The sequence below is a fragment of the Mercenaria mercenaria genome, chromosome 13, assembly GCF_021730395.1.
Source record: "Mercenaria mercenaria strain notata chromosome 13, MADL_Memer_1, whole genome shotgun sequence".
NCBI classification, from domain to species: domain Eukaryota; kingdom Metazoa; phylum Mollusca; class Bivalvia; order Venerida; family Veneridae; genus Mercenaria; species Mercenaria mercenaria.
The window spans coordinates 10,746,519-10,760,800 of NC_069373.1; the positions used below are offsets into that span (position 1 = coordinate 10,746,519).

At 35.2% G+C, this 14,282-nt stretch overlaps 1 protein-coding gene across 1 annotated transcript in view; it reads left to right on the top strand.

Annotated features, from left to right (window-relative positions):
• The window catches only part of LOC123529857 (dedicator of cytokinesis protein 3-like), a 213,829-nt gene that overhangs the window by 166,708 nt on the left and 32,839 nt on the right, over positions 1-14,282 (top strand). Inside the window, exons 40-45 of the mRNA XM_053520723.1 lie at positions 8,422-8,482; positions 8,814-9,056; positions 10,449-10,535; positions 10,906-11,049; positions 11,558-11,699; positions 13,903-14,069. Of these exons, the coding sequence (XP_053376698.1) occupies positions 8,422-8,482; positions 8,814-9,056; positions 10,449-10,535; positions 10,906-11,049; positions 11,558-11,699; positions 13,903-14,069 (844 nt within the window). The remainder of the gene's footprint in view (positions 1-8,421; positions 8,483-8,813; positions 9,057-10,448; positions 10,536-10,905; positions 11,050-11,557; positions 11,700-13,902; positions 14,070-14,282) is intronic.

Here is a 14,282-nt window from a genome sequence, read left to right on the forward strand (position 1 = left end):
CACAGGCTGTAATGAAAATGTGAGTTTTTGAAAACTTACAAGTAAACCTGTTATCATATTGAAAGGGTTTTTTTCTTCTGCATTTTTTATCGTAAAAATGAAAAAAAAAAAAAAAAAAATGAAATATTTATTTATTATGTACTTTACACAGTGATGACCTGGAAACAAGAGTGAAAGAATAGATAGATACCAAAAGTAGAGTTTTTTTTTTATTTGATGAAATTTTGAATTTCCTGTGGCCAGAACAAAACAATTTTTTCCTGACAAAATACGGAGTGATACCTTTTTATTATTGTATTATTCTTGCAGTTTGAACGTTTAATCAGTTAGATAGATTCAGAAAAGTCATGATTTGTATATATTTCTTTGTTGTTTCATTGCTTTTTTATAGACATAAAAGGACTAGATTCAGTATGGTCAGTCATAGGAAACATCGTTTTGTGTAAATATTTTTATCTCTAGCAGGCATAAATAATAAAAAATATGATCTGATCAAAGGGTTAGATTACTTGACAAGATCTTCTATGATTTTAGCTCAGCTGGCGTGGTATCACACTGTTTGGGTTTTCATCAAACCATGAAATAAATAAATAATAAAAATACATGAAACTAATATCATGATTGGGAATCTTTGTTTTTTGTTCTTTTCAAGTTTATAGACTATGTACTATAATGTAGACAAGATTTTCTTATCTGTTATTTCAATAAATAATATCACATAATTATGCTAACCTTTACCCTGCTAAATTTCTGTAATGAACTTTTCCATCTTTCAATTTGGACAGTACCATTAACTGTAAAAAGGGGTGTTATACCAAAAAAGATACTGACTGAATGGCGAACAGTGCAGATCATGTTCAGACTGCATGGATGTGCAGGCTGATCATGATCTGCACTGGTCGCAAAGGCAGAGTCAGTTGTGACCAGCATGATTAGAATCCATTTTCATAAAGTGAGAAATTTCCATAAAGAGCGCTTAACATGAAGGAATTTGAGAGTCTTATAAGACAGTGTTTGTAAACCATGGTTAAACAGTTACTCATATAAATTCAATAAAAGTTAACATTTTCACACATGAGGTTGCAAATTAAAGCATTTTTAAAGGGCAAGGAAAGCCTGACAATAAGTTAATTTTATATGAAAGCTATTCTCAAGCGTTTCATAAAGCTAAAAGAATTTTGAATTTTTAAAATCAGATCACTATTGAAGAAGATGGGCAGTTTGAAATTTTAGAAGGCAGCCATTTTAGTGTGTTTATGACGTCATTTACACACTGCTGAATTCTTTATTTAGCAAATAACCCTTTAGATAGATTTCTCGAGTATAAGATGTAAAACATGGTAATTACATTTCTTTCATTATAGCTTGAAAAGGTAGTAAAATTGCTTTACAGAAGTAAGTAAATACAGTTCAGATATGTATCTAGAAATTTAATAAATCCGCCATTATGTTTTTAGCTCACCAGAGCACAAAGTGCTCAAGGTGAGCTATTGTGAATGGTCATTGTCCGGCATCCGTCAGCGTCCGGCGTCTGTCGTCTGTCAACATTTGCCTTGTGAACACTCTAGAGGCCACATTTGTGACCAAATCTTTATAAAACTTGGTCAGAATGTTCGCCTTGATGATCTCTAGATCAAGTTCGAAACTGGGTCATGTGGGTTCAAAAACTAGGTCAGTAGGCCAGATCAAAGGAAAAGCTTGTGAACACTCTAGAGGCCACAGTTGTGACTCAATATTTATGAAACTTGGTCAGAACATTTATCTTGATAATTTCTAGGTCAAGTTCGAATCTGGGTCATGTGGGGTCAAAAATTAGGTCACCCGGTCAAATCAAAGGAAAAACTTGTGAACACTTTAGAGGCCACAATTTTGACTCAATCTTTATGAAACTTGGTTAGAATGTTTGTCTTGATGGTTTCTAGGTCAAATTTGAAACTGGGTCATGTGGGATCAAAAACTAGGTCACTAGGCCAAATCAAAGGAAAATCTTGTCAACACTAGAGACCACAATTTAAGTTTGGAACTCATGAGAATTAATCAGAATGTTTGTCTTGATAATCAATAGGTCATGTTCGAATCTTGGTCATGTGGGGTCAAAAACTAGGTCACCCGGTCAAATCAAAGGAAAAGCTTGTGAACACTCTAGAGGCCGCAGTTGTGATTCAATCTTTATGAAACTTGGCCAGAATGTTGATTTTGATAATTTCTAGGTCAAATTCGAAACTGGGTCATATGGGGTCAAAAACTAGGTCAGTAAGCCAGATCAATGGAAAAGCTCGGCCACAGTTGTGACTCAGTCTTAATGAAATTTGGTCAGAATGTTTGTCTTGATGATCTCTAGGTCACTTTTGAATCTGTGTCATGTGGGGTCAAAAACTAGGTCAGTAGGCCAGATCAAAGGAAAAGCTTGTGAACACTCTAAAGGCCACAGTTGCGATCAATCTTTATGAAATTTGGTCAGAATGTTTGTCTTGATGATCTCCAGGTCACGTTTGAATCTGGGTCCTGAGGGTTCAAAACTAGTTCAGTATTATAGATCAAAGGAAAAGCTTGTGAACAATCTAGAGGCCACAGTTGTGACCCAATATTTATGAAACTTTGTCAGAATGTTCGCCTTGATGATTTCTTGGTCAAGTTTGAAATTGGGTCATGTGGGGTCAAAAACTAGGTCAGTAGGCCAGATCAAAGGAAAAGCTTGTAAACACTCTATAGACCACAGTTGTGACTCAATCTTTATGAAACTTGGTCAGAATGTTTGTCTTGATGATCTCTAGGTACAGTTTTCATCTGGGTCATTTTGGGTCAAAAATTAGGTCACATGGTCAAATCAAAGGAAAAGATTGTGAACACTCTAAAGGCAACAGTTGTGACTCAATCTATATGAAACTTGTCAGAATGTTTGTCTTGATGATCTTTAAGTTAAATTTGTAACTGGGTCTTTTGGGGTTAAAAACTAGGTCAGTAGGCCAGATCAACTCTGGTGAGCGATATAGGGCCATCATGACCCTCTTGTTTGTTGCTATGGAAACAAAACTGCCACCATTTTGATAAAATATTTAAATGCTCATAACGTTCTCATTTTAAAGCCTATTTTGAAAATTCTTTAACTTCTTTAAATGATTCAAGAAATTCTAGCAGATGGTATTTACATAAGAACAGCATTGCTTTTTCTTTTAAATGCCCGCCATATAAAGCATTTGCCTAAACTTCTATATATTGCAGTGGATTCCAATGAAACTTACAGGAAGTGTAGATCAGTGTGACATTTTATTTCAGTGTCAGACCAAGCATTGCAGAGTTATGTGCCCATGGATTACAATGCAATAATTGGTACATGGGAGTTTGTGGCCCAATGCTATACCACACTTAAATGGATTGCAACAGAACTTCATACATGATGTGACCATGGGGTGTGAATTGTCTGTGACATTTTTTTCAGGATGGGTTAAAGTATTGGAGAGTTATGCACTCTTAAATTGCGGAATCTTCAAAAGCATGTTCACCATGAAACACATCTTTTCAGGGTCATTTGAGAGATTGCAGAGTTGCACCCCTTGGACTTTCTTAATCCTCTGACAAGTGATATAGTTTGGGGGGGGGGGGGGGGGGTGAGGGGCTCACATTAAGTGATTGCTCTAGTTCTCACAAAAAATTATCTTCATTTTAAAGATTTTGCAAGTGTCAGATTTTGATAGATACCAGTTCTGGTTTAAAAAAGCAATATAATGTTTAGTGGTTTACTTCAAAAATTGTTATGTCAGAATATTGGAAATTGTCAAAACTAATCAAATTGGAAGTATTATCTAATGGATGAGCTTCTGTCCATAAAACCATTAACTGATGTACAAACTTGGCATTATGATAGACAGGTTTCTATTATAATAAATGATGGGGGCACCTGATAGATCAAGTATCAGATTAATTTTTTTTGCTACATGACATCACTTTTAAAGGTTCCTCTATTTTTTTGCTTTCATTCCTGCAGTGAATTGCATAATAAAAGAAAGTTAACATAATATTTTACTGTAGTTGGCAGTAATAGACAAGTAATGAAAATATTAGAAAGTTTGTTAATGACCAGCTACTTTTTGTGAAATTCATTAAATTTTGTAAAATTCTTGTAATATGCTTTCTGCAGCCTTAATGTATTAGCGTCTGATGGCGCTTTAACGCTTCTGTAGAATCAACATTTATTACATTAAATTCATTTTGAAAATATTTCTGAAATGTCTAGGTCTGCAGCTCTCAAATAGGGAAATTATCTTACATCCAAGGCATATAATGACACTTTCAGACTACATCAAAAAGGACCTTTGAACGATTTGATGAACTTCGAAAAATCTCCATATAGATCTACCCTTGCTCCATTACAGACCCCTTGTGTTTATTCGGAATTCAAATACTTTTTCATAGCTGAAAAGCTGACATGTCATGCTAAGGCCCAGGTATTCTCTAATTGTTTCTAAGTGCTGAAAATTGACTCCCTATTAGCCAAAAAAAAAAAAGTCCATGTGCATACATATAGATGGGATGACCCATGCGCCTGAAACCTTACTGTAGACCAATGCAAATGCAACTTCCGTTTTCAAGTTTAGCCCGTTTACTTTCATTTTCTTTACTTCCGGAAAAAGCTGAAGGTCATCTGACATCATTTTCCGTGTTATCAAAACCACATGTATACCTGGCGAGATTGCATAAAAATGTGCTGGTCATCCTAAGGATATATGTAGAAGGTGTAGAAGAACTTGCAGTCTCTACTTTACTTATTAACTTAGTCATAATGTTTGTTCCACAAAACTTTGTAAACATCAATCATGAACCGCAGTGCTTTAAAGTGTCAAAGATTTTAACAGCTTTGAAAGACCCATGTACTGTAATAGAGGAAATTATTAAAATGTGTTCTATTGCTTATTTCCCAAATCACTTACAGAAGTTATTTGATAACAATCTAGCCTTGCATTATAATTGGTTTGAAGCAGGGTGGAGGGGGGACTCGAAGTATGAGACATGCATAAATATCTTGATCCTCATACTTCAGTAGGAAGTTGTAGAAAATGTCATGAAAACTTGGATGAATTATTAAAACTTGGAAAGTTACTTAAAGTAATACTGTTACAGATTATATTAAATATGATTTAAATGCCTCTGTGTTTGAATGTTTAGTTGAAATTAAAAACAATACCTTTAAAAGTGGAATAAATAAGAAATAACTACAGTTAATCAAACTAAAAGGAAAGAAAGATGGTGTTTGTAAAACCATTCTGTCGTAGTATGGTGACCCAGAAAGCATACAGAGCTATGCTTCGGTAAGAATCCTATTTATTTACTTTGAGAATTACTTATTATATATTGTTTGTTTCATACTGTGACGTCATTATAAAGCCCTTACACTGCTAAATTTGTATAATAAACTTGTCCATCTATCAATTTGGACTGTGCCATTGACTGTTTAAAGATGTGTTTACCAAAAAGGTACTGACTGAATGGCGAACAGTGCAGATTTTGATCAGACTGCATGGATGTGCAGGCTGATCAAGATCTACACTAGACCCATTGGCAGAATCAGTCATGTCCAGCATGATAGTAACTTTTGAAGACATTGTTATTGTAGAGTTCATGATTGGGTCAATGAACAAATGAAATTCCCATGTATTTGTCTTCAAAAGATTGAAACCATGAATTGATATCCCCACAAAATAGCAGTTTTTGCTCAAACAACAGAATTTCATGCCAATACAGTTGAACTATTTCAAAGTAGTTGGTAGACTGGCATCAGTGGTTAGAGTCTTTGAATTAAATAATCCTCTCTAATAGCACTTTATGAAAAAGAGATGAACCTAGAGAGAAAAAGCTTTTCTGAGAAAATATCAGTGTTGTTATGAAGAAAGAAATAAACATTATTACCGATTACTGATCTGAAAAGACTTTGTAAGTCTAGGTAGTGGGTTTCTGGCCAGCTTCCAACTGTATAAAGTTGCAAACTGGTTACCCATACCAGAGTTCATGAATTTGATACCTGCACTTCAAAACAATAACTTATGTTCTCCACAAGTAAATGACTGCTTCTCCACATGAGAAAGAGGATGATGATGAATGGTTTAAGACCTGATGTTCTCTGTCAGGTATTATACAATTATTGCCTTTTGGTGAGGTTGATATGTGGATTATCGACCTGATTAAAGTGATATCAACTTCCAGCTGCGCCCTTGGTCGATATCGCTTTTATCTGTTCGATAAATCCACATATCGGCCAAACCTAAAAGGCAACAATTGTTTTATTATTAAAACCATTCTACTTATAAGTATAAAAATTAAATACAAATATCTGCAGCCTTTGGTCATTGTTTGTAGTAAATTGTGTACGACGTCAAACCATGATGACGTCACGGCTGGATGTCAGTTCTGTTTTTGGCTCCGCCTTTGAGTCAGTACGACTTTTTATCATTGGTCATGTGACTACATCTATGAAAAGGACTATATATGTAATAATAATTGCAATGAATATCTAAGCTTCTCTAGGGATCAACAGATAGGCTGGATAATGTTCAAGACTACCATACCTTTACTGTTATGATAATACAAATATAACAAACTTGCAGCATTGTGAAGGCCTTCAGATCTCCATATTGTATAAACCTAAAAAAACCACAGCAGACAAAATAAATCACAAATGTAAACAGTTCATTAATGAAGTGAAAGTTGATGGGAAGCAGGCTATACAGGGATGTTTACCTGCCAGCCTAGTGATAACTTTGATAGGTTTTTCATGGCAGAATAATGGTTGAGTATTTTTGGCAGATTTTTTTTATACAATTTAGTGGATAATTGGATTGAAGCAATGGTTGGACTGGATAATGTGAAAGAAATACTCCACATTCCTAGAAATAAAAAAAAAACAAGTTTATAAGTTGGAATTGTGAATGGCAGGAAAAAAGCCTTAAATTATCATAAATCTTCAAAGATTATACCTCACTAGACACAGGAAGGAAATAATGTATTCTAATTTGATTAAGGGAATAATTTTTTATCATGTTAGTTTAAGTCTAAAAAACTCCTTACTTTCAATATTAACATTTAGCCTGCTGCATGGTGCAAGTGATTCTGCCTTTGCGACCAGTGCAGACCAAGATCAGTCTGCACTGTCCGCTATACAGTCAGTAAATTTTCAGTGAACACCCCTCCAAATAATAAATGGTAGTACCCAAATTGAATGATGGACCAGTTCATTTTAAAAATTTAGCAGGGTAAAGGTTAAGATATGTTTCTTACGTTTTTCTTCCCTTCGTATGAACTGTAAGACCTTGTGTGTTTCTCTGGCCTGGTGGTAGAAAATTTAGCACTGTACTAGGGATCATATGTTGAGTGCTCCAGGCTGTAAATATATCATAACAAGCTTTTTTATGAGAGCGCTTTAAACCTGGTATGCTGAGGAACCAGGACATGGTGAAATATATATGCTATAATAGGTCTTTGGATGTTTTTGGCCTCCTGCAACAAATTGCTTATTACATATAAAAGATGGTCATATCTGATTAACCTTTACCCTTTTAAATTTCTAAAATGAACTGGTCTGTTAATCAATTGAGGCAGTACCATTTATTATTGTTGAGCCCGCTTGCGGTGAGCTCGATATAGTCGTCACTTTGGTGGGTCGGTATATGTGCATGTGTCCGTGCATCCGTGCATCCGTCTGATTTTGTCCAGACCATAACTTTGACGTGCATGGACCAATCTTGTTTATATTTGGTATAAATGTTTACCTCAATGAGAAGGAGTATCGTGCGCAAACCCCATGTTCCTGTCTCAAAGGTCAAGGTCACAGTTGGATCTCAAAGGTCAAATTGAAGTTTGTCAGGACCATAACTTCGACATGCATGGACCAATCTTGTTTATATTTGGCATGAATGTTTACCTCAATGAGAAGGAGTGTCCTGTGCAAACCCCATGTTCCTATCTCAAAAGTCAAGGTCACATTTGGAGGTCAAAGGTCAAATTGAAGTTTGTCCAGAGCATTTCTTCTTCATGCATGGTGGGATTTTGATGTAACTTAGCATGAATGATTACCATTATGAGACGAAGTGTCATGCGCAAGAACCAGATCCCTAGGTCTAAGATCAAGGTCACACTTAGAGGCCAAAGGTGCTGGACAGCTGGACATTCTGCCCGTGTGCATGCAGAATTATTTCTAGTTTGAAGGGGTGTTCACTGAAAATTTACTGACTGAATAGCTAACAGTGCAGACCAAGAAGAGCAGACCTAGATGAGCCTGCACAAAATTTGCACAGGCCCATCTTTGTCTGCATTGGTCGCAAAGACAGAATCACTTTCTTCCAGCAGGCTAAAGGTTAAGTCATGATTTTATTCTCTGTTTATTTTTGTCAGAAATGATGGAAGTATATACTTGTTGTGGTATATTTTCAGGCAAGTTGTGGATGGAGATGAAAATAGGGACAAGCGTATGCACTGTACATTTAATATACTTGTAAGTACATATTGTATTTATGAAATTCTATTTGACGGAGGAAGGAACTTTGATGATGATTGCAAACATAGTTTTAATGTTACTAATTCCAGAAAGCAAGAAATTTCTTGTAATATAAATATTTAATTTGAAGGAAGCTTGCAGCTTTTATGAATCACTCATGAGTCTTCTCTTAGAAAAAAAAAATCCTCAGTGTAATAGTGTGTCCCTGGTGGGGTGTGAATCCATATTCTGTACGTAGCAAGATCAAAACATTATCCATTAAACCACTGCTCCCAAGGTATGCCATAACAAATTATCAATAACCTAATCCTTTGATTTGTATATTTAGAATTTCTACAAAGATGAGATCAATAGAGAAGAGATGTACATCAGATATGTCAACAAACTGCACGAGCTGCACATGGTTGCTGGCAACCATGCCGAGGCTGGGCTCACGCTGCAGTTATATGCAAAAATCCTCAACTGGAGTGACAGCTATCTTCCCGAGGAGATGAAATATAAACAGGAACGGGAACGAGATAGGAAGGAAATGCTGTATACACAAATTATAAATTGCTTTGATAAAGGAAAAGTAAGTAAACCTGGGAACTAGTGCTCTGACTACTATTTATAATGCTCCGCGAAAGAAGAGTTATATTGTTTTGCACATATCTGTTGGTAGGTCCTTTTTTTTATGATCAGTAACTAAAAAAGGATTGGACCTACATTTGTCAGACTTCATAGGGTGATAGGCAGTGATATGAAAATGACCCCTTTTGTTTTGGTGTCAGTATGCCAGATTTCAAGGTTATGTGACCTTGTGACTTTCAGTAGTTTTCTTTCAATAACTCGAGACCTCTTAAACCTACAGCAGTAGACTTCAGCATAATTATAGTATCCAGTGGTCTGTAGATGACCCTATGGTCTTGTGGCTGTAAGGCCAAAGGTTAGGAATACAGCATACTTGAAACCAAAAATTTCATGCCAGGTAGGTAGGGTATCTGGTTCATATCTTCTTAACCACTGGGAAGATTTTCATAAAAATAGAATCAGCTTTTAATCTCACCAAAAAGACTCATAAAATGCAAACCCAAGTCACTAGGTCCAGAGTCACAGTGGTCCAAAGACAGATAACTTAATTTCATGTATGATCCAAATTGTCTCAACCACTAGTAAGATAAAAAAGAAACTAACATTAATTGTCTAAGGTCAATGTCTGGCTTAGGATCCATGCTGTTCGCTTTCAAAGCCTATTGGAATCAGAGAAACTGTTAGCGAACAGCATGGATCCTGACCAGACTGCGCGGATGCCATGTATAGCCTTTATTCTGTGATTTCCAGGTAAATGATGTTATGCAAATCAAACATGCAGAACGCATTTAAACTTAAGTCATAATATATGACAGTGAATTGGAATGAATTTAAGTCCAGATTTTATCAATATTCTGAATTTCATTAATAATTAAGGACGTATGCTAGAATTTGGTGCGAAAATTTTCCCAATAACAGAATTTCTTCAAACTTTGGATATTGAAGGACAATCATCTAAGAAACAAAAAAATGCAATAAAAATCATAGGTCACCGGTATCGAAAAAGAGTTATCTGCCCTTGAAAACGGCATTTCCCCCCAAAATGCCGTTTTCAAGGGCAGATAACTCTTTTTCGATACCGGTGACCTATGATTTTTATTGCATTTTTTTTATTCTTAAATGATTGTCCTTCAATATCCAAAGTTTAAAGAAATTCTGTTATTGTGAAAATTTTCGCCCATCTCATATACAGGGAATTCTAGCGTACGCCTTTAACATTATGAATGATAGTTATGTAATGTAAACAGTTGTCATGAATTCGACCTTTAATTGCAGCTAAGCATTTTGTATCACTTAATTGTAAAATCTGTTAGTAAGATGATGAAACAGAAAGAAGAGATTAAAGAACTGAATTAAATAATTGTCACATTACACAGTGATACGTGTGTTACAGGTATGGGAATACGCTCTGCCACTGTGTAAGGATCTGGCCGAGTACTACGAGAGGAACCTTGACTACAAAAAACTCGGTGATATACTGGTAGGTTTCTTTATCAAACATCAAACTCTGTGATGTTGCTTACTTGCTGTGATGTTGTTTTCAGTTGCCATATAGGGAATGTTAATGGTAAGCAGAATATAAGAGCATGTCCTTGTCTTTGATGTGGCGTTAATGACTCAGTCTACTTGAGAATGAACTGTCTCCAAGGTGCATTTGAACTTATGTGGTGGCTAACAAGTTCGTTTGATTTCTTCCTACGAAAAAAACAACAACAAAAAAACAATCAGAATAGTTGACAAGTCCAATGAACCAAGTAGGTTTATTGCACTGGTTAGAAATGCGTGACAAAATCTTTGATGCATTTTACATTATAATGAATCTTTAAGAAAATTTCTTTTTTCTTTTTCAGAAACAGCAGGCGTCATTTTACCAGAAGATTTTAGAGGGGGTACCAGGGGAGGAGCAAGGGGAACCAGACACTTTCTACCCCAGACAGGACCCCTCTTACTATAGAGTGTCTTATTATGGTCAGAGCTTTCCAGCATTTGTTAGAGTGAGTATGTTACCATATAGATGTTCTTCATTAAGAATGTACCTTGACGTTGATTTCGTAGTTAATGAACAGAGTTGGGTTTATTAATGAACAGAGTTGAGTTTATTTATGAACAGAGGTGGGTTACTATCAATTTACCCAAATAGTTAAAAGATTTGACTTTGTATTCTTGCTGTATTTATGATTCACTGTCTCCTAGAAAATGTATCTAGTAGATTTAAAGACACATTTGATAGTTTTCTGTATGTATATAGGCAAAAAATTTTCCTACAGACAGAATTTCTTTAAACTTTGTGTACTGACCGAGAATAAGTTTAAAACAGAAATACGTATTAAAAATCATAGGTACCGGTGCTTGATCTTGAATTATCTGTCCTTGAAAATCAGGAAATACTAAAAAGATCACTTTTTGATCTTTTGAGCTTGTGTAAAAAGCTCTAGAAGAAGCACCATGTATCTTGTCAAACATGTACAGTACAGAATTTAATTGACCTCATGTATATTTCAGAATAAACAGTTCATATATCGTGGGGATGAGTGTCTGAAATTGGCCACCATTATGAATCACCTTACAGCCGAGTTCCCTACAGCTCAGATCATGTCAAAGAATGACCCTCCAAGTGATGACATCATCAATGGAGAACAACAGTGTATCCTTCCTCACCCAGCTGTTATATATGACTACTTAAACACCCTCACAAAACAATATTACAGATGGGGAAATTTTGGCTTGCCTGCTTAGCTCAGTAGGGAGAGCACAGATCTCTGGGTCACAATGTTTTTAGTTTCGATTTGGGCAAGGCATTAATTTTTTGTTCTTCATGATAATTTGATAAAAAAGACATTGTGTCTAAGTCATTTCATTCTCCACCTCTGTCTGCCTGCCTGCCTGCCTGTGCACCCACCTGCCTGCTAACCTGCTCATCCATCATTTACAAATTATAGATCCTGCATTTCCTTTTAAAAGTACAAGCAATTTTTAGCTCCACTATTTGGAGAAAATGGGTGCTATTCTACTTGCCCACTTTCTTGGTTAAAGTTTCGCCAACCTTTGTTTTTCTGTCATATCTTTGTTACTATTGCTTATATCTTACAGTTACTGTGACTTCACATAACCAGTGTCCAGCATACAAACAAAGTATGTGCAGGGGCTGGACCCATTATACCCAAGGTCAAGGTCCCCATGGTGTTATACTTAGGTTATTTTTAAGGTTAAAGTTTTTTGGCAACCTTTGTTTTCCTGTCATATCTTTGTTACTATTGCTTATATCTTACTGTAACTTCACATAAACACTTTCCAGCATACAAACAAAGTATTTGCAGGGGCTGGGCCCTTTAAACCCAAGGTCAAGGTCACCAAGTTGTTATACTTGGAATTATTTTCATGTTAATTTTTTGTGAAAGCTTCGTTTATAGACATATCTTTGGTACTTTAAAAGATAATGACTTGAAATTAAAAATGTTTCTTTATAATTATCATCTGCATGTGTGGTTACAATCCCCATAACTCTAATTGTATTTTTGACAGAAATATGCCCCTTTCATACTTAAAGATTTTGGCAATCTTCGCTTTCTGGATATAACTTTTGTACAGTATAAGATAATGACTTAAAACTTAAAATGTATCTTTATCATTGTCATCTGCTATAATAATAAATAAATAAATATAATAAATAAATAAAAGTGAAATAAGTAAACAATAAATAGAAATATAATTTGAATTTAGTAAAGTCTTTATACTTTTATGTTCATGTAGTTTCTTGGGCTGTTTTTTCTGATATAATTTAATTCCATCAAAATAAAGAATGTCAGTACCTCTTCCATACTTGACCTTTAACTACACTAAGTAGTAGGGTCTTTTTATATCTTGGTGTATCTTCCTTTATTTGGAAAATATGCTGGTCCTTCAGATAAGATTCCATGTAGAAAATATGGTTCCTCTGGCATCAAACATAGCAAACGTCCTTCATTTAGGGGACTTTCTTTGCGGGACAGTAACCTTATTTTCACAGTCTACTTTCCACTAGCATTGCAATAATAGATTTATTATACAGGATGATTTCTAATGTGGTCGATAAAAAGAGATCAGCTTATATGTCAAAAGAAGAAGTTTTCGTCCAAATTGTTGTTTGTTTCAGGTTCAAACGTCTGCAAAAGGTCTTGTTTAGTTTTCTGTTGTGGTTGGGTTAGAAGTCTTTGGAGTTTGAAGAACATAATACTTAACAGAAAGCTTCATAAGTTCTACCACTATGAAGGTCATTTATAATGGGATTCATAAAATATTTTTTAGATATAGAAGAATGCTAATGCTTTGAAAATATGAGACTTGAAATACGTTACTTGTCTTTTTGTTCTTCTTGTTGTTTTGTTTGAAGTTTAACTTACAAAAGACTTCATCCACAACCCAAAGGCAATGTTTAAAAGCTGTCAGTTGCTTCCAGGCAGGTTTAAGATTTGGAAATTGGCTACACTAACTAAGTGAAATTCTTTTATGATAATATGTTGTGTAGCCTAGCGTCCTGGCTGCATGGTTATTTTCTTTATAAATACTGCAAACATTTTGTAAGTAAATTTTAAGCCTCTAAAATAGCACATTTTCATCTGATAGCTAATGTTTTGAGGCAGGGGCAATAAAACTGTCACTATAGAAACAACCTGCTGGAGTTACTTCCACTTTTAATGAAGAAAACTTATACATGTATATGAGAAATATGACAGAACAAGCATAGGGAGGGGAGCTGGTCTAGATGTTGTGCATTGTCTGTCATCTTGATTTAAGGCTTTACTGAAAAATCTTGTTGTGAAAATCTGTTTCTCATAAAAACAAAAAAGAGACCTTGACATCAGATATAGATATACAGATTTGTTCTGTTAAGCCTATACCTGCAGATAGGCCGGAGTTTCATGGTAGAGAGGTTCCACCAGAGATACGCAACTTTTACAATTACAATGAGGTAAATACATTCCAGTACGACAGACCATACCACAGAGGCACTAAAGATCCAAATAATGAATGCAAGGTAAGCACACAGTAACATTCATTCCAGTACGACAGACCATTCCACAGAAATATTAAAGTTTCAAATAATGAAAGCAAGCTAAACATACAGCAGCATTCATTCCAGTACAACAGGCCATGACATAGGGAGTTTAAAGATATAAATAATTGAAGCAAGATAAATTTACAGTTACATTTTTCCCAATATGATAGATATTACAATTTTCAGGGGCTG